This window comes from Salvelinus namaycush, chromosome 30 (genome assembly GCF_016432855.1).
Source record: "Salvelinus namaycush isolate Seneca chromosome 30, SaNama_1.0, whole genome shotgun sequence".
Classification (NCBI taxonomy): Eukaryota; Metazoa; Chordata; class Actinopteri; order Salmoniformes; family Salmonidae; genus Salvelinus; species Salvelinus namaycush.
The window spans coordinates 1,695,037-1,717,523 of record NC_052336.1 but is presented as its reverse complement, the minus strand read 5'-3'; the positions used below and the strand labels follow the sequence as shown (position 1 = coordinate 1,717,523).

Here is a 22,487-nt window from a genome sequence, read left to right as displayed (position 1 = left end):
TGTGTGTACTGTACAACACATTCATGTTTGTTTCGTGCGTGTGTGTGTGTGTCAGCGTTTGCAACACAGCACAACTCTGCAGGGAAAATTGTTTGGTGCTCGCTCTCTCTCTAAACGGCGTGTCCACTGAAGCATTTGGCCTGTAGTGTGTGTATGAGAAAGATATTACTCATCCAAGCAGTAGCAGCACCAGGAAGTAGAGTGATATTAGAATAAGCCATTCCTTTGTTAGTTCAAATAGGTGCATGTATCATCATTTTCTGGGTTCTGTGATCCATATGTCAGGAATAGGGACAGCTGCCCAGAGGTATTTTAACAGCAAAGCAGCTATTTATTATGGATCCCCATTAGCAGCAGCAAAGGCAGCAGCTACTCTTCCCTTCATAATGTCATTAAGGCAGTTATACAATTTCAAAAACATTCAAATACATTTGTTACAGAATTCGCAACACACTAAGTGTGTGCCCTCAGGCCCATACTCCACTACCACATATCTACAACACTAAATCCATGTGTACGTGTGTGTATAGTGCGTATGTTATCATGTGTGCCTATGTTTGTTGCTTCACAGTCCCCGCTGTTCCATCATGTGTATTTTTATCTGATTCTACTGCTTGTATCAGTTACCTGATGTGGAATAGAGTTCCATGTAGCTATGGCTCTATGTAGTACTGTGCGCCTCTCATAATCTGTTCTGGACTTGTGGATTGTGAAGAGACCTCTGGTGGCATATCTTGTGGGGTAGTCATGGGTGTCTAACCTGTGTGCCAGTAGTTTAGACAGACAGCTCGATGCTTTCAACATGTCAATACCTCTCACAAATATAAGTAGTGATGAAGTCAATCTCTTCTCCACTTGAGCCAGGAGAGATTGACATGCATATTGTTAATGTTAGCTCTCTGTGTACATCTAAAGGCCAGCCGTGCTGTTCTGTTCTGAGCCAATTGCAAGTCCCTCTTTGTGGCACCTGACCACACGACTGAACAGTAATCCAGGTGTGACAACTAGGGCCTGTAGGATCTGCCTTGTTGATAGTGTTGTTAAGAATGTAGAGTGGCGCTTTATTATGGACAGATTTCTCCCCATCTTAGCACCTGTTGTATCAATATGTTTTGACCATGACAGTTTACAATCCAGGGTAACTCCAAGCAGTTTAGTCACCTCAACTTGCTCAATTTCCACATTATTTATTACAAGATTTAGTTGAGGTTTAGGGTTTAGTGAATGATTTGTCCCAAATACAATGCTTTTGTTTTTGAGATATTTAGGACTAACTTATTCCTTGCCACCCATTCTAAAACTAACTGCAGCTCTTTGTTAAGTGTTGCAGTCATTTCAGTCGCTGTAGTAGCTGACGTGTATAGTGTTGAGTCAAACGCATACATAGACACACTGGCTTTACTCAAAGCCAGTGGCATGTTGTTAGTAAAGATTGAAAAAAGTAAGGGGCCTAGACAGCTGCCCTGGGGAATTCCTGATTCTACCTGGATTATGTTTGAGAGGCTTCCATTAAAGAACACCCTCTGTGTTCTGTTAGACAGGTAACTCTTTATCCACAATATAGCAGGGGGTGTAAAGCCATAACACATACGTTTCTCCAGCAGCAGACTATGATCGATAATGTCTAAAGCTGCACTGAAGTTTATCAAAACAGCCCCCACAATCTTTTTATCATCAATTTCTCTCAGCCAATCATCAGTTCTTTGTGCAAGTGCTGTGCTTGTTGAATAGCCTTCCCTATAAGCGTGCTGAAAGTCTGTTGTCAATTTGTTTACTGTAAAATAGCACTGTATCTGGTCAAACAGAATTTTTTCCAAAAGTTTACTAAGGGTTGGTCACGGGCTGATTGGTTGGCTCTTTGAGCCAGTAAAGGGGGCTTTACTATTCTTAGGTAGCGGAATAACTTTTGCTTCCCTCCAAGCCTGGGGGCACACACTTTCTAGTAGGCTTAAATTTAAGATGTGGCAAAATCGCCCACTATTATCCTCACTAATTTCCCATCTAAGTTGTGAGACCCCAGTGGCTTGTAATTGTTGATAGACAACAATAATTTTTTCACTTCTTCCACACGTGCTTTACGGAATAAAAAAATGCAATTATTGTCTTTCGTAATGTGGTCAGATATACTTGGATGTATAGTGCCAGCATTTGTTACTGGCATGTTATGCCTACGTTTGCTAATCTTGCCAATAAAAAAGTAGTTGGAAATATCTGTTGGTTTTGTGATGAATGAGCCATCATTCAATGAATGATGGAGTTGAGTTTGCTTTTCCCCAACATTTTATTGAAGGTGCTTCAAAGCTTTTTACTATCATTCTTTGTCATTTATCTTTGTTTCATAGTTTAGTTTCATGTTATTTTTATTCAGTTTAGTCACATGATTTCTTAATTTACAGTATGTTTGCCAATCGGTTGTGCAGCCAGACTTATTTGCCATTCCTTTTGCCTCATCCCTCTCAACCATACAATTTTTCAGTTCCTCATCAATCCACGGGGATTTAACAGTTTTTACAGTAATTTTCTTAATGGGTGCATGGTTATTAGTAACTGGGATAAGCAATTTCATAAATATGTCAAGTGCAACGTCTGTTTGCTCCTCATTACACACCATGGACCAACAGATATTCTTTACATCAACAACATAGGAATCACTACAAAACTTATTGTATGACCTCTTATACACTATATTAGGCCCAGCCTTTGGAAGTTTGGTTTTCCTAGATATGGCTACTATATTGATATCACTACATCCGATGGATCTGGATACTGCTTTCAAGCACATTTCTGCAGCATTAATAATACATGTTGATGATTTCATTCCTGTGCTGTTTGTAACTACCCTGGTAGGTTGACTGATAACCTGAACCAGGTTGCAGGCACTGGTTACAGTTTGAAGTGGGCAGCTTAATATAAATCACACTGAAAATATACCTCTCACATACATTATCTAGCATTTCACACATGTTATCCAGATACTGACTGTTAGCACTTGGTGGTCTATAGCAGCTTCCCACCAGAATGGGCTTTAGGTGAGGCAGATGAACCTGTAGCCATATTACTTCAACAGTATTTAACATGAGATCCTCTCTAATCTTTACAGGAATGTGGTACTGAATATTAACAGCAACACCTCCACCACTGGCATTTCTGTCTTTTCTGTACATGTTATAACCTTGTATTGCTACCACTGTATCATCAAATGTATTGTCTAAGTGAGTTTCAGAGATAGTCAGAATATGAATCATCTGTTAATAGCAAGTTATTAATTTCATTAACCTTATTTCTTAAGCTACATATGTTAACGTGGGTTATTTTGAGCACTTTTCTGGGATGCTTGCTTGTTTTCATTGCTTTACTGGGAAGCTTCGCAGAAGTAGATATTCTCATGTTTATGTTAGTGCAGGGTGAGCTGCACACATTGGACTTCCTACTAGGGCACACCACCTCAGTGCTAACATTATAAATCTGGTTCATAGACACATGATTACTGCATACAATAGCTGTAGGATCAGCAGAGGCCTTCAGGACAGTTAGAGGTACATAAATTAGGTTACTTACATTGTGTCTACCAATGCCCCTGGTATAATGTACATTTGCTAAAGCATTATGATGACTCAGCGACACAATGGTAGGGATTAACTGAGCTGGGCTTGGGTCATTTGATAAGTCATTGTCTCAACGCAGCCTTATAATGCTGTGAAAGGATCCAGGAACCCAAATGATCCCATCCTCCTTATAGAACATGTTTTGTTTCCAAAAGGTATTGAAATTGTCAACAAAAGTTACACCCATTGAGCTGCAATAATCACGTAGCCAGTTGTGAAGAGAAAGAATCCTGCTAAAGTGTTCAATGCCACGATTCAGAGAGGGAACAGGGCCAGATATGATCAGAGAGGCCACAAGGCCAGATATGATCAGAGAGGGAACAGGGCCAGATATGATCAGAGAGGCCACAAGGCCAGATATGATCAGAGAGGGCACAAGGCCAGATATGATCAGAGAGGCCACAAGGCCAGATATGATCAGAGAGGGAACAGGGCCAGATATGATCAGAGAGGGAACAGGGCCAGATATGATCAGAGAGGGAACAGGGCCAGATATGATCAGAGAGGCCACAAGGCCAGATATGATCAGAGAGGGAACAGGGCCAGATATGATCAGAGAGGGAACAGGGCCAGATATGATCAGAGAGGGAACAGGGCCAGATATGATCAGAGAGGGAACAGGGCCAGATATGATCAGAGAGGCCACAAGGCCAGATATGATCAGAGAGGGAACAGGGCCAGATATGATCAGAGAGGCCACAAGGCCAGATATGATCAGAGAGGCCACAAGGCCAGATATGATCAGAGAGGCCACAAGGCCAGATATGATCAGAGAGGGAACAGGGCCAGATATGATCAGAGAGGGAACAGGGCCAGATATGATCAGAGAGGGAACAGGGCCAGATATGATCAGAGAGGCCACAAGGCCAGATATGATCAGAGAGGGAACAGGGCCAGATATGATCAGAGAGGGAACAGGGCCAGATATGATCAGAGAGGCCACAAGGCCAGATATGATCAGAGAGGGAACAGGGCCAGATATGATCAGAGAGGGAACAGGGCCAGATATGATCAGAGAGGGAACAGGGCCAGATATGATCAGAGAGGCCACAAGGCCAGATATGATCAGAGAGGGAACAGGGCCAGATATGATCAGAGAGGGCACAGGGCCAGATATGATCAGAGAGGGCACAGGGCCAGATATGATCAGAGAGGGCACAGGGCCAGATATGATCAGAGAGGGAACAGGGCCAGATATGATCAGAGAGGGAACAGGGCCAGATATGATCAGAGAGGCCACAAGGCCAGATATGATCAGAGAGGGAACAGGGCCAGATATGATCAGAGAGGCCACAAGGCCAGATATGATCAGAGAGGGAACAGGGCCAGATATGATCAGAGAGGGAACAGGGCCAGATATGATCAGAGAGGGAACAGGGCCAGATATGATCAGAGAGGCCACAAGGCCAGATATGATCAGAGAGGGAACAGGGCCAGATATGATCAGAGAGGCCACAAGGCCAGATATGATCAGAGAGGGAACAGGGCCAGATATGATCAGAGAGGGAACAGGGCCAGATATGATCAGAGAGGCCACAAGGCCAGATATGATGGGTGTTTTGTTAGTGTCTAGCAGAGAGTTAATCAGCTCTTTAAAGTCCAGTTTCAACTGTTCAGCGCTGCCCTTCATAATGTCATTAAAACCCACATGGACTAGGATAGAATCAATTTAAGCAGTTCACTCCCCCTTTTTGACTGAACATCCTTTTTTGGGGGCTGTGTGTGCCAGTGGGCCGTACAGCCAGAAGAAGCTAACTGCTCAAGTGCTGTTACACATTTATTTGGTCACTAGGCCATTTATAGGCTTCCTTTTCTCTCTCTCACGCAAACACACATTACAGATATTATTTTGACATTCAAGTTTCAAGTTTTATTGTCACGTGCACAAGTACAGTGAAAAGCCTTTCTTGCGAGTTCCTTCCCAACAATGCAGTAATCAATATCAGTAGTACTATAAAGTAAACCAAAAACACACACGAGAAACAGTTCCAGGGTCAGTAGCTATATACAGGGACAGTTCCATGGTCAGTAGCTATATACAGGGGCAGTTCCAGGGTCAGTAGCTATATACAGGGGCAGTTCCAGGGTCAGTAGCTATATACAGGGGCAGTTCCAGGGTCAGTAGCTATATACAGGGGCAGTTCAAGGGTCAGTAGCTATATACAGGGACAGTTCCAGGGTCAGATGCTACAGTTGAAGTCGTAAGTTTACATACACTTAGGTTGGAGTCATTAAAACTCGTTTTTCAACCACTCCACAAATTTCTTTTTAACAAACTATAGTTTTGGCAAGTTGGTTAGGACATCTACTTTGTGCATGACACAAGTAATTTTTCCAACAATTATTTACAGACAGATTATTTCACTTATAATTAATTCACTCTATCACAATTCTAGTGGGTCAGAAGTTTACATACACTAAGTTGACAGTGCCTTTAAACGCCTTGGAAAATTCCAGAAAATTATGTAATGGCTTTAGAAGCTTCTGATAGGCTAATTGACATAATTTGAGTCAATTGGAGGTGTATTTGTTGATGTATTTCAAGGCCTACCTTCAAACTCAGTGCTTCTTTGCTTGACATCATAAGAAAATCAAAAGGAATCAGCCAAGACCTCAGAAAAAAATTGCAGACCACCACAAGTCTGGTTCATCCTTGGGAGCAATTTCCAAACGCCTGAAGGTACCACGTCATCTGTACAAACAATAGTACTCGAGTATAAACACCATGGAACCACGCAGCCATCATACCGCTCAGGAAGGAGACGCGTTCTGTCTCCTAGAGATGAACGTACTTTGGTGCGAAAAGTGCAAATCAATCCCAGAACAACAGCAAAGGACCTTGTGAAGATGCTGGAGGAAACCGGTACAAAAGTATCTATATCCACAGTAAAACGAGTCCTATATCGACATAACCTGAAAGGCCGCTCAGCAAGGATGCAGCCACTGCTCCGAAACCGCCATAAAAAAGCCAGACTACGGTTTGCAACTGCACATGGGGACAAAGATAGTACTTTTTGGAGAAATGTCCTCTGGTCTGATGAAACAAAAATAGAACTGTTTGGCCATAATGACCATCGTTATGTTTGGAGGAAAAAGGGGGACGCTTGCAAGCCCGAAGAACACCATCCCAACCGTGAAGCACGGGGGGTGGCAGTATCCTGTTGTGGGGGTGCTTTGCTGCAGGAGGGACTGGTTCACTTCACAAAATAGATGGCATCATGAGGAAGGATAATTATGTGGATATATTGAAGCAACATCTCAAGACATCAGTCAGGAAGTTAAAGCTTGGTCGCAAATGGGTTTTCCTAATGGATAATGAGGCCAAGCTTACTTCCAATGTTTTGGCAAAATGGCTTAAGGACAACAAAGTCAAGTGATTGGAGTGACCATCACAAAGCCCTGACCTCAATCCCATAGAACATTTATGGGCAGAACTGAAAAAGCGTGTGTGAGCAAGGAGGCCTACAAACCTGATTCAGTTACACCAGCTCTGTCAGGAGGAATGGGCCAAAATTCACCCAACTTATTATGGGAAGCTTGTGGAAGGCTACCTGAAACGTTTGACCCAAGTTAAACAATACATTTACATTACATTTAAGTCATTTAGCAGACGCTCTTATCCAGAGCGACTTACAAGTACATACATTCATACTTTTTTGTACTGGCCCCCCGTGGGAATCGAACCCACAACCCTGGCGTTGCAAGCGCCATGCTCTACCAACTGAGCCACACGGGACCAATATAAAGGCAATGCTACCAAATACGAATTGAGTGTATGTAAACTTCTGACCCACTGGGAATGTGATGAAAGAAATAAAAGCTGAAATAAATCATTCTCTCTACTATTATTCTGACATTTCATATTCTTAAAATAAAGTGGTGATCCTAACTGACCTAAGACAGGGAAATTTTACTGGGATTGAATGTCAGGAATTGTGAAAAACTGAGTTAAAATTTATTTGGCTTAGGTGTATGTAAAGTTCCGACTTCAACTGTATATACAGGGACAGTTCCAGGGTCAGGAGCTTTATGCAGGGACAGTTCCAGGGTCAGTAGTTATATACAGGGTCAGTGCCAATACCATATTTACAATGTGCAGGGATACTGGAGTGATAGAGGTAGATATGTATAGGGGTAAGGTGACTAGGATCTATGATAAACAGAGTAGCAGCAGTGCATATGATGATTGTGTGGAAGTGTGTGTAAAGTTAGTATTAAGTGTGTGCGTGTTGGAATGTGAGTTAGTTTGTAGAGTCCTGTGTGTGTGCAGAGTCAGAAAGTCTGTGTAGCCATTTTGTTAGCTATTTAGCAGTCTTATGGCTTGGGGATTGAAGCTGTTTAGCAGTCTTATGGCTTTGGGATTGAAGCTGTTTAGCAGTCTTATGGCTTGGGGATTGAAGCTGTTTAGGAGTCTTATGGCTTGGGGATTGAAGCTGTTTAGGAGTCTTATGGCTTGGGGATTGAAGCTGTTTAGCAGTCTTATGGCTTGGGGATTGAAGCTGTTTAGCAGTCTTATGGCTTGGGGATTGAAGCTGTTTAGCAGTCTTATGGCTTGGGGATTGAAGCTGTTTAGGAGTCTTATGGCTTGGGGATTGAAGCTGTTTAGCAGTCTTATGGCTTGGGGATTGAAGCTGTTTAGCAGTCTTATGGCTTGGGGATTGAAGCTGTTTAGCAGTCTTATGGCTTGGGGATTGAAGCTGTTTAGCAGTCTTATGGCTTGGGGATTGAAGCTGTTTAGCAGTCTTATGGCTTGGGGATTGAAGCTGTTTAGGAGTCTTATGGCTTGGGGATTGAAGCTGTTTAGCAGTCTTATGGCTTGGGGATTGAAGCTGTTTAGCAGTCTTATGGCTTGGGGATTGAAGCTGTTTAGCAGTCTTATGGCTTGGGGATTGAAGCTGTTTAGGAGTCTTATGGCTTGGGGATTGAAGCTATTTAGCAGTCTTATGGCTTGGGGATTGAAGCTATTTAGCAGTCTTATGGCTTGGGGATTGAAGCTGTTTAGCAGTTTTATGGCTTGGGGATTGAAGCTGTTTAGGAGCCTGTTGGTGTCAGACTTGATGCTTTGGTACTGCTTGCCATGCGGAAGCAGAGAGAACAGTCTATGGCTTAGATGGCTGGAGTCTAACAATTTTCCAGGCCTTCCTTTCAACAACCTTGTATAGAGGTCCTGGATGGCAGGGAGCTCGGCCCCAGTGATGTACTTGGCTGCCCGGCCCCACACTCTGTAGAACCATGCAATCGAGGGCGGTGCAGTTGCAATACCAAGCAGGGATACAGCCAGTCAAGATGCTCTCAATGGTGCAGCTCTAGAATTTGAGGGCCCATGCCAAATCTGTTCAGCCTCCTGAGGGGGAAGAGGCTCTGTTGTGTGGGTGGACCAATTGAAGTCCTTAGTGATTTGGAAACCAAGGAACTTAAAGCTCTCGACCCGTTCCACTACAGCCCTGTGAATATGCCTCCCGTCGATGTGGATGGGGCCATGCTCACCCACCCCCCCACCCACCTTCTGTAGTCCACAATCAGCTCCTCGTCCTTACTGACGTTGAGGGAGAGGTTGTTGTCCTGGTAACACAATGCCAGGTCACTGACCTCCTCCCTGTAGGCTGTCTCATGGTCGCCAGTGATCAGGCCTACCACCATTGTGTTGTCAGCAAACTTGTTTATAGTGTTGGAGTCGGACTAAGCACACACCCCTGTGGGGCCCCCGTGTTGAAGGTCAGTTTGGCGTAGGTGATGTTGCCTACCCCCACCACCTGGGGTCGGCCCGTCAGGGAGTCCAGGATCCAGTTGCAGAGAGAGGTGTTCAGTCCCCGGGTCCCGAGCTTGGAGGGGACTATGGTGTTGATCTCTGAGCTGTAGGCAATGAATAGCGATCTCACATAGGTATTCCTCTTATCTAGGTGGGTGAGGGCAGTGTGGAGTGCAATTGAGATTGTATCGTATATGGATCTGTTTAGGGCAGTATGCAAATTGGAGTGGGTCTAGGATGTCTGGTATGATGGAGTTGATATGTGCCATAACCGTCCTTTCAAAGGACTTCCTGATTACAGATGTGAGTGCTACAGGGCTGTAGTCATTGTGGCAGGCAGCCTTAGAGTACTTGAGAACATGAATGATGATGGTGGTTAGTATGAGATGTGACGATTACAGACTGGGGCAAGGAGAGGTTGAAAATGACTGTGAATATGCCTGCCAGCTGTTCTGAGCATGCTCTGAGAGCATGCCCTGGAATACCGTCTGGGCCCGCAGCCTTGTGAGTGTTGACCTGATTTAAAGACCTTACTCACATCGGCCTCGGAGAGCGAGACCACCCAGTCCTCTGGGCTGGCGGGGGCCCTCATGCACGGCTCGCTGTTGTTTTTGTCGATGCGTGCATAAAATCCATTGAGTTGATCTGGTAGAGGCATCGTTGGGCAGATCACGTCCGGGTCTTCCTTTGTAATCCGTAATGGACTGTAGCCCCTACCACATGCAGAGGGGCTCAGAGCTTGTATAATAGGACTCCAGCTTGTTCCTACAGTATATTGTCTTTTTTATTGTTTGATGGCTCTACAAACATCATAGCAGGACTTCCTGTACTTGTTTGTGTCCTCAGCCATAGCCTCGGGGTGGGCTGCGATAGCCCTGTGTGCGGTAGCCCTATCTTTAAAGTTAGCGCCAACCTCTGTGTTAATCCAGGGCTTTTGATTGGGGAAGCAGAGAACCTTCACTGTGGGGACAACGTCCACAATGCATTTCCTAATGAAGCCGGTAGTGGAGGTGATTAGCTCGTTGACGCTATCGGCGGAGCCCCGGAACATATTCCAGTCAGCGCTAGCAAAGCAGTCATGTAGCATAGCCTCCGAATTTGAAGGACCATTTCTCTACGGAGTGCGTCACATTTTATTTTTTTTATTTTATTTAACCAGGTAGGCTAGTTGAGAACAAGTTCTCATTTACAACTGCGACCTGGCCAAGATAAAGCATAGCAGTGTGAACAGACAACAACACAGAGTTACACATGGAGTAAACAATACACAAGTCAATAACACAGTAGGGGAAAAAATGAGTCTATATACAGTGTGTGCAAAAGGCATGAGGAGGTAGGCAATAAATAGGCCATAGGAGAGAATAATTACAATTTAGCAGATTAACACTGGAGTGATAAATCATCAGATGATCATGTGCAAGTAGAGATACTGGTGTGCAAAAGAGCAGAAAAGTAAATAAATAAAAACAGTATGGGGATGAGGTAGGTAAATTGGGTGGGCTATTTACAGATGGACTATGTACAGCTGCAGCGATCGGTTAGCTGCTCAGATAGCAGATGTTTAAAGTTGGTGAGGGAAATAAAAGTCTCCAACTTCAGCGATTTTTGCAATTCGTTCCAGTCACAGGCAGCAGAAAACTGGAAGGCGGCCAAATGAGGTGTTGGCTTTGGGGATGATCAGTGAGATATACCTGCTGGAGCGCGTGCTACGGGTGGGTGTTGTTATCGTGACCAGTGAACTGAGATAATGGCAACTTCCTGTCAACAGATTCCCTCTCCGCTCTCCAATTGCCTTTTCACCCTGTTTTCTCCATAAAGACTTTTAGCACACTAGAAAGCATAGAGAACAACAGGATGAGCTTCATTGTGGGAAAAATCATATCGTAATAAATTGTCATAGATGGGTCATTTCCATTTGAATTTCAAGTCACATCCTGAATTCATCTGTCCACTACTCTAGAAACCACACAGTCTTCCATTCCACCCTCCATCAACCCTTAGAATGGTGTGTGCAGTCTGATGTCGATAGGAGAGAGATACAGTGTTGATTGAGTCAGAACTCTCCCTAGAGAGGGATGGAGGGATGAGGGAGGAGCTATGGATAGAGGAGCTATGGAGGGAGGGATGAGGGAGGAGCTATGGAGAGAGGAGCTATGGAGGGAGGGATGAGGGAGGAGCTATGGAGAGGAGCTATGGAAGGAGGGAGGAGCTATGGAGAGAGGAGCTATGGAGGGAGGGAGGAGCTAGGGAGGGATGAAGGAGGAGCTATGGAGGGGGGGAAGAGGGAGGAACTAGGGAGGGAGAGATGAGGGAGGAGCTATGGAGGAAGGGATGGAGGAGCTATGGAGGGGGGGGTGAGGGAGGAGCTAGGGAGGGAGGAGCTATGGAGGGAGGGATGGGGAGGGAGGAGCTATAGAGGGAGGGGAGAGGGAAGAGCTATGGAGGGAGGGATGGGGAGGGAGGAGCTATAGAGGGAGGGGAGAGGGAAGAGCAATGGAGGGAGGGAGGAGCTATGGAGGGAGGGGAGAGGGAGGAGCTATAGAGAGAGGGAGGGAGGCCAACATCTACTGGACAACATCTACTGGGCCTGGCCTGTGCTCTCCATACACATTCACATGAAATACCCACACATTCTCACACACACACACACACACGTTCAGAAAGCATGGTGAAGAAGAGGAGACTGAAGAAGTTGGGCTTGGCCCTTAAGAAAGGAAATGTTCCTCCTTATATTCTGATTCAGACGATACTGGGATCGTAATAAAACCACATTCTGATTTCTGGCTCTTAGAAATGTTTATTTTACAACTCACATGTAGGAGTGCTGCTTAAAGCCAGTTGATTTGACAGTTTAAATGTCTTCATTCTGTTGGCTGAAGAGGTTTGGGTTGCTGCCCTTCAGCCTCAATTCTCCTCTACCACACTTAATTTATGTCTCTCTCTCCATCTCCCCCGGTCTCCCCATCTCCCCCGGTCTCCCCATCCCCTGCGGTCTCCCCATCTCCCCGCGGTCTCCCCATCTCCCCGCGGTCTCTCCATCTCCCCGCGGTCTCCCCATCTCCCCGCGGTCTCCCCATCTCCCCGCGGTCTCGCCATCTCCCCGCGGTCTCGCCATCTCCCCCGGTCTCCCCATCTCCCCGCGGTCTCCCCATCTCCCCGCGGTCTCGCCATCTCCCCGCGGTCTCTCCATCTCCCCGCGGTCTCGCCATCTCCCCCGGTCTCTCCATCTCCCCGCGGTCTCGCCATCTCCCCGCGGTCTCGCCATCTCCCCCGGTCTCGCCATCTCCCCGCGGTCTCCCCATCTCCCCGCGGTCTCGCCATCTCCCCGCGGTCTCGCCATCTCCCCGCGGTCTCGCCATCTCCCCGCGGTCTCGCCATCTCCCCGCGGTCTCGCCATCTCCCCGCGGTCTCGCCATCTCCCCCGGTCTCCCCATCTCCCCGCGGTCTCCCCATCTCCCCGCGGTCTCGCCATCTCCCCCGGTCTCCCCATCTCCCCGCGGTCTCTCCATCTCCCCGCGGTCTCGCCATCTCCCCGCGGTCTCGCCATCTCCCCCGGTCTCCCCATCTCCCCCCGATCTCCCCATCCTCCCCCGGTCTCTCCATCTCCCCGCGGTCTCTCCATCTCCCCGCGGTCTCTCCATCTCCCCGCGGTCTCTCCATCTCCCCGCGGTCTCGCCATCTCCCCGCGGTCTCGCCATCTCCCCGCGGTCTCGCCATCTCCCCGCGGTCTCGCCATCTCCCCCGCTCTCCCCATCTCCCCCCGATCTCCCCATCCTCCCCCGGTCTCTCCATCTCCCCGCGGTCTCTCCATCTCCCCGCGGTCTCGCCATCTCCCCGCGGTCTCGCCATCTCCCCGCGGTCTCGCCATCTCCCCGCGGTCTCGCCATCTCCCCCGCTCTCCCCATCTCCCCCCGATCTCCCCCTCCCCCCCCGGTCTCTCCAATCTCCATCTGACTGTATCTCACTACAATGTTCATTATGGTAGTTAACTGTGTCTCACTACAATGTTCATTATGGTAGTTGACTGTCTCACTACAATGTTCATTATGGTAGTTGACTGTCTCACTACAATGTTCATTATGGTAGTTGACTGTCTCACTACAATGTTCATTATGGTTGTTGACTGTGGTTGTTGACTGTGGTTGTTGACTGTGGTTGTTGACTGTGGTTGTTGACTGTGGTTGTTGACTGTGGTTGTTGACTGTGGTTGTTGAGTGCACAGCAGGGTGAAAAAGTTCTCACATTGATTCTTCTAGTGTTTGACTGTCAAACTGTAACAAACTACCTTTATAATAAAGTTTATTTGTATTCATGCCTCAAACACATTGTATACCGTGCCATTGCCAAGTAAAATATACTTTAAAATATAGACTTTAGAGGGCATTCATGTCAAATAAATGACAGTTGCAATCTGACAGTAAAATGTTTCGTCTTTCATGGCGAAATCTCCTTTAATATTTTTACCGGAACGGAGATGACCGGTGCCGCTCACACTTGTGCTCGCCGACCCCCCTCGCTGATTCCTAAAGGAGATTATTTTCCTTGACTCCATTGTGCTCGTCCAACAATAGGTGGGGTTCAGGTGCAGCTACCTCTTTACTAAGAAGACGGGACAATGTATCTCAGCGTTTAGAAATACCCTCTTTTTCAAGGTCGGCCTTTCTCAGCAAAATGTGTTTTAATAACTAGAATTCTATGTAGTTCAGGGTTTGGGGTTTCTCCGAATTGTGGTTTTGTATTCTTAACCAGTGGATACAGATCTAGACACAGTGATTGTGAAGAATTGGGATTTTTAGATTTGTGTAATTAATCTCTCATTTAGGTTATATTTCAAGTTATTCATATGTTGATTAGTAATGTTTGTCAAAGTGGATCTCTTTAACTACATTAAGAAATGGGTTTAGCTTTTAGTGACAGATTTGAAATCACATTGTGAGATTCTTTTTTCCCAGCTTCCCTGTTACACTGTGTGGTCTACGTTGTTCAGTTGTGTCCCTGTGTTTCTCCCAAGACCCTCCTGTTCTTCTGTGTGGTCTATGTTGTTCAGTTGTGTCCCTGTGTTTCTCCCAAGACCCTCCTGTTCTTCTGTGTGGTCTATGTTGTTCAGTTGTGTCCCTGTGTTTCTCCCAGGACCCTCCTGTTCTTCTGTGTGGTCTATGTTGTTCAGTTGTGTCCCTGTGTTTCTCCCAGGACCCTCCTGTTCTTCCTGTGTGGTCTACGTTGTTCAGTTGTGTCCCTGTGTTTCTCCCAAGACCCTCCTGTTCTTCTGTGTGGTCTATGTTGTTCAGTTGTGTCCCTGTGTTTCTCCCAGGACCCTCCTGTTCTTCCTGTGTGGTCTACGTTGTTCAGTTGTGTCCCTGTGTTTCTCCCAGGACCCTCCTGTTCTTCTGTGTGGTCTATGTTGTTCAGTTGTGTCCCTGTGTTTCTCCCAGGACCCTCCTGTTCTTCCTGTGGGTCAGTTCAGCCAGAACTTTGTCCACTTCATCACACAGTGGTGAGTCACATTTTGTTTTTTTAACATTTGTCATTTAACAGATGATCTTATCCACAGTGACTTAGTTAGTGCATTCATCTTAAAATAGCCAGGTGAGACAACCCTTATCGCTCTCTCTCTCATATATCAGCCTTTTGATGTGTTGGTTTCAGCTGAACAGAAATAAACCTAGAAACAGAAACCTAATACATCAACAGATTCAATATGTTTAAAAATTAAGTTAAACAATTGGATAGAATGCATTTAATTTGCCAAAGACCAGACCTCAACCATTTTTTTACATTTTTAAATCCATCTTCTTTACTACACTAATTGCAATCGTTCATATGAATTTAGTAGGCTGTATTTTTGAACTTGATGCCCTCCACTCTCCTATGTCTGATAATGGTGTTGGGTGGTAATGGGGCAGCTAGCAGAGACAGGATAACAAGGACAGGCCTTATCCCAGTATACCAGGCTCTCCTGAAGGACAAATTAACTCTCTGATTTGTTTCTTTACTGTAGCAGCACAGCACAATATTTACACTGACCATGTCTCTCGTGGTCTGTTGGCCCCCTGTTAGCCAAATGCTCTCACAAATACACACACACAGCAGGGGGAACACACCCAATGGACTGACCTACCGGCCAAAAGCAGGACCATAACAGTGTGCATGTTTCTGCATGTGTATGTCCTTGTACGTGTGTCTACACAGCACCAGCTGTTGTTTACCTATCTCTATGCCTTATTTACTCAAACAGGCCAGGTCTCTGTTTCTCTTCTCCGTGCCCGCCCCAGCCCTGGCACCAGGTTGGCACTGCCACCTCCCAGGCTATTTTTAGAGGTCCCTGTCCTGTCCCTGGTCCCTGCCTGCTGTGATTCATCACACAGTAACTCGGTTAGCTCCAGACGGGCCTCTCTAGAACCACACACTAATCCTTCACAGTCCCCTATGTAGGTCGCCCTGACGAATCCACTCCTCATTCTCAGGACTGGCAGGGTCCTCACACAGGGTCAATGACTGTTTGGGCACTTAGTGTGTGTATGAGCTGGCGCTGGTGGTTAGAGTGGTGCTGATGAACATGGTTTTGATCGGCTTTATTGTTCAAATGATAGTAGGCCAGCACGCGCACACACACACACACACACACACACACAACATCGAGGAGACCCCGTAGGAGGAATATGGACTGGTTGTCCACACATTGTATTGTCAAATTGTACTAGCTATACCATTTGCACTGCGTGGGGCTCATAGTGTAACAAAAGTACCATTGGGACAATCTGGCAATTAGGCCTGTCAGGTTTGTCAGTAATGTCCTTGGATGCTCATTAGGAACAAATGCTCATTAGGAAATTACTTATAGAAAAATGTAACTAATGAACCAAAAAATGAAATAGTCTTACCTTCGAAAATGTCTCTGTTTAAACAACGTTGTGATAAAACTGTGCTGTTTTCTCTATTCAGCATGAAGAGACTCCCTAAAGAGAGACCTGCTCCCAACAACCTGATGGTGAGTTACCATGTTACAGACTGTAGAAACCTCCTATCAACCTGATGGTGAGTTACCATGTTACAGACTATAGAAACCTATCAACCTTATGGTGAGTTACCATGTTACAGACTATAGAAACCTAACAACCTTATGGTGAGTTACCATGTTACAGACTATAGAAACCTCCTATCAACCTTATGGTGAGTTACCATGTTACAGACTATAGAAACCTCCCAACAACCTTATGGTGAGTTACCATGTTACAGACTATAGAAACCTAACAACCTTATGGTGAGTTACCATGTTACAGACTATAGAAACCTCCTATCAACCTTATGGTGAGTTACCATGTTACAGACTATAGAAACCTCCCAACAACCTTATGGTGAGTTACCATGTTACAGACTATAGAAACCTCCTATCAACCTTATGGTGAGTTACCATGTTACAGACTATAGAAACCTCCCAACAACCTTATGGTGAGTTACCATGTTACAGACTATAGAAACCTCCTAACAACCTTATGGTGAGTTACCATGTTACAGACTATAGAAACCTCCCAACAACCTTATGGTGAGTTACCATGTTACAGACTATAGAAACCTCCTATCAACCTTATGGTGAGTTACCATGTTACAGACTATAGAAACCTAACAACCTTATGGTGAGTTACCATGTTACAGACTATAGAAACCTCCCAACAACCTGATGGTGAGTTACCATGTTACAGACTATAGAAACCTCCTATCAACCTTATGGTGAGTTACCATGTTACAGACTATAGAAACCTAACAACCTGATGGTGAGTTACCATGTTACAGACTATAGAAACCTCCTATCAACCTGATGGTGAGTTACCATGTTACAGACTATAGAAACCTCCTATCAACCTTATGGTGAGTTACCATGTTACAGACTATAGAAACCTCCCAACAACCTGATGGTGAGTTACCATGTTACAGACTATAGAAACCTCCTAACAACCTTATGGTGAGTTACCATGTTACAGACTATAGAAACCTCCCAACAACCTTATGGTGAGTTACCATGTTACAGACTATAGAAACCTAACAACCTTATGGTGAGTTACCATGTTACAGACTATAGAAACCTCCTAACAACCTTATGGTGAGTTACCATGTTACAGACTATAGAAACCTCCCAACAACCTTATGGTGAGTTACCATGTTACAGACTATAGAAACCTAACAACCTTATGGTGAGTTACCATGTTACAGACTATAGAAACCTCCTAACAACCTTATGGTGAGTTACCATGTTACAGACTATAGAAACCTCCTAACAACCTTATGGTGAGTTACCATGTTACAGACTATAGAAACCTAACAACCTTATGGTGAGTTACCATGTTACAGACTATAGAAACCTCCTAACAACCTTATGGTGAGTTACCATGTTACAGACTATAGAAACCTCCTAACAACCTTATGGTGAGTTACCATGTTACAGACTATAGAAACCTAACAACCTTATGGTGAGTTACCATGTTACAGACTGTAGAAACCTAACAACCTTATGGTGAGTTACCATGTTACAGACTATAGAAACCTCCTAACAACCTGATGGTGAGTTACCATGTTACAGACTGTAGAAACCTCCCAACAACCTGATGGTGAGTTACCATGTTACAGACTATAGAAACCTCCTAACAACCTGATGGTGAGTTACCATGTTACAGACTATAGAAACCTAACAACCTTATGGTGAGTTACCATGTTACAGACTATAGAAACCTCCTAACAACCTTATGGTGAGTTACCATGTTACAGACTATAGAAACCTAACAACCTTATGGTGAGTTACCATGTTACAGACTATAGAAACCTAACAACCTTATGGTGAGTTACCATGTTACAGACTATAGAAACCTCCTATCAACCTTATGGTGAGTTACCATGTTACAGACTATAGAAACCTCCCAACAACCTGATGGTGAGTTACCATGTTACAGACTATAGAAACCTCCTATCAACCTTATGGTGAGTTACCATGTTACAGACTATAGAAACCTCCTATCAACCTTATGGTGAGTTACCATGTTACAGACTATAGAAACCTCCTATCAACCTTATGGTGAGTTACCATGTTACAGACTATAGAAACCTCCTATCAACCTTATGGTGAGTTACCATGTTACAGACTATAGAAACCTCCTATCAACCTTATGGTGAGTTACCATGTTACAGACTATAGAAACCTCCTAACAACCTTATGGTGAGTTACCATGTTACAGACTATAGAAACCTCCTAACAACCTTATGGTGAGTTACCATGTTACAGACTATAGAAACCTCCTAACAACCTTATGGTGAGTTACCATGTTACAGACTATAGAAACCTCCTAACAACCTTATGGTGAGTTACCATGTTATAGACTATAGAAACCTAACAACCTTATGGTGAGTTACCATGTTACAGACTATAGAAACCTCCTATCAACCTTATGGTGAGTTACCATGTTACAGACTATAGAAACCTCCTATCAACCTTATGGTGAGTTACCATGTTACAGACTATAGAAACCTAACAACCTTATGGTGAGTTACCATGTTACAGACTATAGAAACCTAACAACCTTATGGTGAGTTACCATGTTACAGACTATAGAAACCTAACAACCTTATGGTGAGTTACCATGTTACAGACTATAGAAACCTAACAACCTTATGGTGAGTTACCATGTTACAGACTATAGAAACCTCCCAACAACCTTATGGTGAGTTACCATGTTACAGACTATAGAAACCTCCTATCAACCTTATGGTGAGTTACCATGTTACAGACTATAGAAACCTCCTATCAACCTTATGGTGAGTTACCATGTTACAGACTATAGAAACCTCCTATCAACCTTATGGTGAGTTACCATGTTACAGACTATAGAAACCTAACAACCTTATGGTGAGTTACCATGTTACAGACTATAGAAACCTAACAACCTTATGGTGAGTTACCATGTTACAGACTATAGAAACCTCCTAACAACCTTATGGTGAGTTACCATGTTACAGACTATAGAAACCTCCTAACAACCTTATGGTGAGTTACCATGTTACAGACTATAGAAACCTCCTAACAACCTTATGGTGAGTTACCATGTTACAGACTATAGAAACCTCCTAACAACCTTATGGTGAGTTACCATGTTACAGACTATAGAAACCTAACAACCTTATGGTGAGTTACCATGTTACAGACTATAGAAACCTCCTATCAACCTTATGGTGAGTTACCATGTTACAGACTATAGAAACCTAACAACCTTATGGTGAGTTACCATGTTACAGACTATAGAAACCTCCTAACAACCTTATGGTGAGTTACCATGTTACAGACTATAGAAACCTCCTAACAACCTTATGGTGAGTTACCATGTTACAGACTATAGAAACCTAACAACCTTATGGTGAGTTACCATGTTACAGACTATAGAAACCTATCAACCTTATGGTGAGTTACCATGTTACAGACTATAGAAACCTCCTAACAACCTGATGGTGAGTTACCATGTTACAGACTATAGAAACCTCCTATCAACCTGATGGTGAGTTACCATGTTACAGACTATAGAAACCTCCTAACAACCTTATGGTGAGTTACCATGTTACAGACTATAGAAACCTCCTAACAACCTTATGGTGAGTTACCATGTTACAGACTATAGAAACCTCCTAACAACCTTATGGTGAGTTACCATGTTACAGACTATAGAAACCTCCCAACAACCTTATGGTGAGTTACCATGTTACAGACTATAGAAACCTCCCAACAACCTGATGGTGAGTTACCATGTTACAGACTATAGAAACCTCCCAACAACCTGATGGTGAGTTACCATGTTACAGACTATAGAAACCTTCTATCAACCTTATGGTGAGTTACCATGTTACAGACTATAGAAACCTAACAACCTTATGGTGAGTTACCATGTTACAGACTATAGAAACCTCCTAACAACCTTATGGTGAGTTACCATGTTACAGACTATAGAAACCTATCAACCTTATGGTGAGTTACCATGTTACAGACTATAGAAACCTCCTATCAACCTTATGGTGAGTTACCATGTTACAGACTATAGAAACCTCCTATCAACCTGATGGTGAGTTACCATGTTACAGACTATAGAAACCTCCTATCAACCTTATGGTGAGTTACCATGTTACAGACTATAGAAACCTCCCAACAACCTGATGGTGAGTTACCATGTTACAGACTATAGAAACCTCCTAACAACCTTATGGTGAGTTACCATGTTACAGACTATAGAAACCTCCCAACAACCTTATGGTGAGTTACCATGTTACAGACTATAGAAACCTAACAACCTTATGGTGAGTTACCATGTTACAGACTGTAGAAACCTCCCAACAACCTTATGGTGAGTTACCATGTTACAGACTATAGAAACCTCCTAACAACCTTATGGTGAGTTACCATGTTACAGACTATAGAAACCTCCTAACAACCTGATGGTGAGTTACCATGTTACAGACTATAGAAACCTCCCAACAACCTTATGGTGAGTTACCATGTTACAGACTATAGAAACCTCCTATCAACCTGATGGTGAGTTACCATGTTACAGACTATAGAAACCTCCTAACAACCTTATGGTGAGTTACCATGTTACAGACTATAGAAACCTCCTAACAACCTTATGGTGAGTTACCATGTTACAGACTATAGAAACCTCCCAACAACCTTATGGTGAGTTACCATGTTACAGACTATAGAAACCTCCCAACAACCTGATGGTGAGTTACCATGTTACAGACTATAGAAACCTTCTATCAACCTTATGGTGAGTTACCATGTTACAGACTATAGAAACCTAACAACCTTATGGTGAGTTACCATGTTAGACTATAGAAACCTCCTAACAACCTTATGGTGAGTTACCATGTTACAGACTATAGAAACCTCCCAACAACCTGATGGTGAGTTACCATGTTACAGACTATAGAAACCTCCTAACAACCTTATGGTGAGTTACCATGTTACAGACTATAGAAACCTCCCAACAACCTTATGGTGAGTTACCATGTTACAGACTATAGAAACCTCCTAACAACCTTATGGTGAGTTACCATGTTACAGACTATAGAAACCTAACAACCTTATGGTGAGTTACCATGTTACAGACTGTAGAAACCTCCCAACAACCTTATGGTGAGTTACCATGTTACAGACTATAGAAACCTCCTAACAACCTTATGGTGAGTTACCATGTTACAGACTATAGAAACCTCCTAACAACCTGATGGTGAGTTACCATGTTACAGACTATAGAAACCTCCTATCAACCTTATGGTGAGTTACCATGTTACAGACTATAGAAACCTCCTAACAACCTGATGGTGAGTTACCATGTTACAGACTATAGAAACCTATCAACCTTATGGTGAGTTACCATGTTACAGACTATAGAAACCTATCAACCTTATGGTGAGTTACCATGTTACAGACTATAGAAACCTATCAACCTTATGGTGAGTTACCATGTTACAGACTATAGAAACCTCCCAACAACCTTATGGTGAGTTACCATGTTACAGACTATAGAAACCTCCTATCAACCTGATGGTGAGTTACCATGTTACAGACTATAGAAACCTAACAACCTTATGGTGAGTTACCATGTTACAGACTATAGAAACCTATCAACCTTATGGTGAGTTACCATGTTACAGACTATAGAAACCTCCTATCAACCTGATGGTGAGTTACCATGTTACAGACTATAGAAACCTAACAACCTTATGGTGAGTTACCATGTTACAGACTATAGAAACCTCCCAACAACCTTATGGTGAGTTACCATGTTACAGACTATAGAAACCTCCCAACAACCTTATGGTGAGTTACCATGTTACAGACTATAGAAACCTCCCAACAACCTTATGGTGAGTTACCATGTTACAGACTATAGAAACCTCCTATCAACCTTATGGTGAGTTACCATGTTACAGACTATAGAAACCTCCTATCAACCTTATGGTGAGTTACCATGTTACAGACTATAGAAACCTCCTAACAACCTTATGGTGAGTTACCATGTTACAGACTATAGAAACCTATCAACCTTATGGTGAGTTACCATGTTACAGACTATAGAAACCTCCCAACAACCTTATGGTGA

General features: G+C 44.0%; 1 protein-coding gene across 1 annotated transcript in view; it reads left to right on the top strand.

The window, feature by feature from the left end:
• The window catches only part of LOC120024759 (dual specificity mitogen-activated protein kinase kinase 5-like), a gene marked incomplete at its 3' end in the record, with an annotated part of 106,989 nt that extends 90,638 nt beyond the window's left edge, over nucleotides 1–16,351 (top strand). Inside the window, exons 20-21 of the mRNA XM_038969045.1 lie at nucleotides 14,787–14,848; nucleotides 16,297–16,351. Coding sequence (XP_038824973.1) covers nucleotides 14,787–14,848; nucleotides 16,297–16,351 — 117 coding nt within the window. The remainder of the gene's footprint in view (nucleotides 1–14,786; nucleotides 14,849–16,296) is intronic.
• Between the last annotated feature and the right edge of the window lie 6,136 nt (nucleotides 16,352–22,487).